This window comes from Salmo salar, chromosome 16 (assembly GCF_965601325.2).
Source record: "Salmo salar chromosome 16, fSalSal1, whole genome shotgun sequence".
NCBI lineage: Eukaryota > Metazoa > Chordata > Actinopteri > Salmoniformes > Salmonidae > Salmo > Salmo salar.
Genome location: NC_138306.1, coordinates 43415632 through 43418612, shown reverse-complemented (window position 1 = coordinate 43418612; position 2981 = coordinate 43415632). Strand labels below are relative to the sequence as shown.

At 42.9% G+C, this 2981-nt stretch overlaps 1 protein-coding gene across 1 annotated transcript; it reads left to right on the top strand.

Moving 5' to 3' along the window:
- The first annotated feature begins 277 nt into the window (after window positions 1-277).
- fam43a (family with sequence similarity 43 member A) lies at window positions 278-2256 on the top strand. Its single transcript, XM_014149276.3, has one exon. The coding sequence runs from the start codon at window positions 499-501 to the stop codon at window positions 1537-1539; it is 1041 nt and encodes a 346-aa protein (XP_014004751.1). The 5' UTR covers window positions 278-498; the 3' UTR covers window positions 1540-2256.
- Window positions 2257-2981: the final 725 nt, after the last annotated feature.

Below are 2981 nucleotides of genomic sequence, written 5' to 3'. Positions count from 1 at the left end.
GGAAGTATTGTTGGAATTTACAGGTCAATGTATATAAGCGGTTATATCAGTTTGTATATTAGCCTATTATTTCCAAATTCTTCTTATTTCACTTCAGTAAATGAACCTCGGCAAGAGCACGCTGAGTGCCAATTGCATCCTCAAGGTAGAGCTGTTTGACTTTGGTCTCTCTCATAATGGTTCCATCCATCCCTCCCTCTATGTTCCCCTACAGAGACACTGTAATGGTTCAACCCAGTATATAGCCAATGTAGACCATCCAATTCTCAGCAGACCCAACCTTTGTTAGACAGACAGCGACCATAGAATGGGAGAGCGCAATTGTGGTTATGGAGAAGTCTTGAGAGGATGAACAAATTAAGTACAGGATAACTTGAACGTTTGTTGTATTGGAGTCGCTAATACATCATAAAGGTCAGTAAAAATATACGATTTAGTTGCAGTAAAACGTTCGCTATAGTGTACGTTATATTGCTGTGGACGTGACACGACCTTATAATGCTGCCTTGGAAGAAGAATAAGTTCGACTTGATTGAGGAAGATAAACAGTCGAAGCAGAAGGGTTATGCCGTGAGTTTGAACTACTCTGCCCTGACCTCCTTTGCCAAGTCTTGCCCGGAGAGTGCTTTGAACAGGGTTGGAAGCATGTTCAAGACAAAAAGGAAAAAGGTTAAAATTACCAGTGAGGACCCCACCTACACTGTCCTCTACCTGGGTAATGCCACCACCATCCAGTCGAAAGGAGAAGGCTGTACAGACGTGGCTGTGAGCAAAATTTGGGGCAAGAGCGAAATGGGCAAAAATGGCACGAAGATGAAACTGACCATCAGCTCGCAGGGTATCCGAATGGTGCATGTGGACGACAAGGCGAGGAGACCGGGACATTTGTATTTATTGCACCGGATAACCTATTGCGTTGCGGACCCAAGGCTACCCAAAATTTTCGCTTGGATATACAGACATGAGATGAAGCACAAGGCAGTGATGCTGCGGTGCCATGCGGTGCTGGTGTCCAAGCCGGAGAAGGCAAAGGCCATGGCACTACTTTTGTACCAGACCTCGGCGACAGCGCTTTCTGAATTTAAAAGACTTAAAAGGAGGGACGATGCAAGGCACCAGCAACAGCAGCTGATAGGGGAACAAACCATACCCCTTGTGCCCCTCCGGAAGCTTCTAAACGGACAGTGTTATTACAAACCGCCGGTGGAGCGCAGCAGGAGCGCGCCCAAATTGGGCTCTATCACAGAGGACTTGATCGGGGAGGAGGAAGAGGAGAAAGCGATGCACTTTGAGTGTGAGGACATTTTAGACACGGATGACGATTGTGTGGGCAATGGTAAACAGGAGCTGTCCCAGATCATCAGTGACCTTGGAGAGATGAGCATAGGAAACGACGTACAAACACTAAAAGCGGACCTTAGGGTTACACGACTCCTCTCTGGGGAGAGCACGGGCAGCGAGTCGTCAATAGAAAGCAACCAGGAGCCAATTTCCGTCTCAAACGGATTCGAGGAGGGGAAGATGCAGGAAATATCATGAAGTCTACGTTTTCCTGGAGCCAAAATTCCCTCCACTAGGATAAGAACAATTTCATTTTCTGTTTATTTTATGCTCTCGGCTGTGAGTGTAGCCTATGCCTGTAGTATTGTACCCCCTCACCGACTTGAAAGGATATAGAGGGTAGCCTATGTTATAGTTATTGAATGATATTTTGGCGAACATTGATAGCCTACAGAAAAGGGGCAGGACTGCATGCTGAAACTGAACCCCGAAGTCACCGTGCGGGACAGGAGAGTGATGCACCGGTGATTCACACTTTAATAAGATGCTTTGTATTAGAACTTGTTTACCCAACCCATTTCCCGCGTGGAAATGCAATTTTTCTTGCACAACATTGTCCAGAAATATGTAGCCTAACATTCCATTTTGAAAGAACGTTTCCTTTTTGTCGCAATGGGTTAAATTAGAAGTCCCTCACTCTCCTTTCAGGACGCTTTTCTACAATTATGTTTTTGCACTGTTGTGAAATTCAGTCGAGTATTACGTTTATTATGTGTATAATATCGTTTTCTCGTATATGTTATCAGAAACATAAATGTCATATTTTTGCCGTGCAAAAGAACAATACCCTAATGTATTAAGATGTACATAGTAAATGCATTATGTGTATAAAAATATCCGTTATTTTTTAAAGGAGAAAAATGTGGTTTGTTTATGTGAACCAAAAAAAAAATACCAATAAAATGAACAAAATAACATGCAGGCGTTTGTATAGTTAATGCACTCATTTGGAACATTATTTGTTCAAGTCAGGTATCATCTCCATCAAGTGCACCTTGTAATTTGATGGCTCTTAACTTTCTGCCTCCAAATGAAGTCCAGATACTGATAATATCCATCACTGGGTTTAGAATTTCGACGAGTTAATGGAAACATTAATGTCAGCATTCACACTTCAAAATTTGAAGGCCTGCTTTTTGTTGTTGCATAGCTCCATAACTGATTGATGACTGATCCATTTACTGACATGACACCCCTCATCCTTGGGAATCACATCATTTTGGGGAAATTGTTTTGATACAGGGTGGCATGCATAGGAGAGACATGTAGGGCCTAGATCACAAGGACACATTTCTTCTGGGAAAGGAAAAATACTATTTTGTTCTAGTGATTTCTAGTCAACTGTCAGTTCTCTCACAGACATTCTGCATGGCTCAGTTTATTTTGGTCACTGTTTCAAGATGTTACATATAGTAGATGTATTAGGCTACTTGTTGAGTCGACAAGCCACACCTCTCCAACACCTTTATTTTCTCTCCTGCTCTGTGTGCCTACAGTATTGCAGTCACCATGAGAATGATGGAATTACTAGAAATGCTTCATGATTGTTATGGTTGCAGTCATAGAACCCTACGGGGAGGCCAGGCCCAGCTAAACCACAACAACACAAGGTGCTCAAGTCATGAAGGATAGAGCATTGT

What these genes read in the sequence shown, in the direction of transcription:
- fam43a (XM_014149276.3), top strand. Translation starts at nt 499, where the DNA reads ATGCTGCCTTGGAAGAAGAATAAGTTCGACTTGATTGAGGAAGATAAA.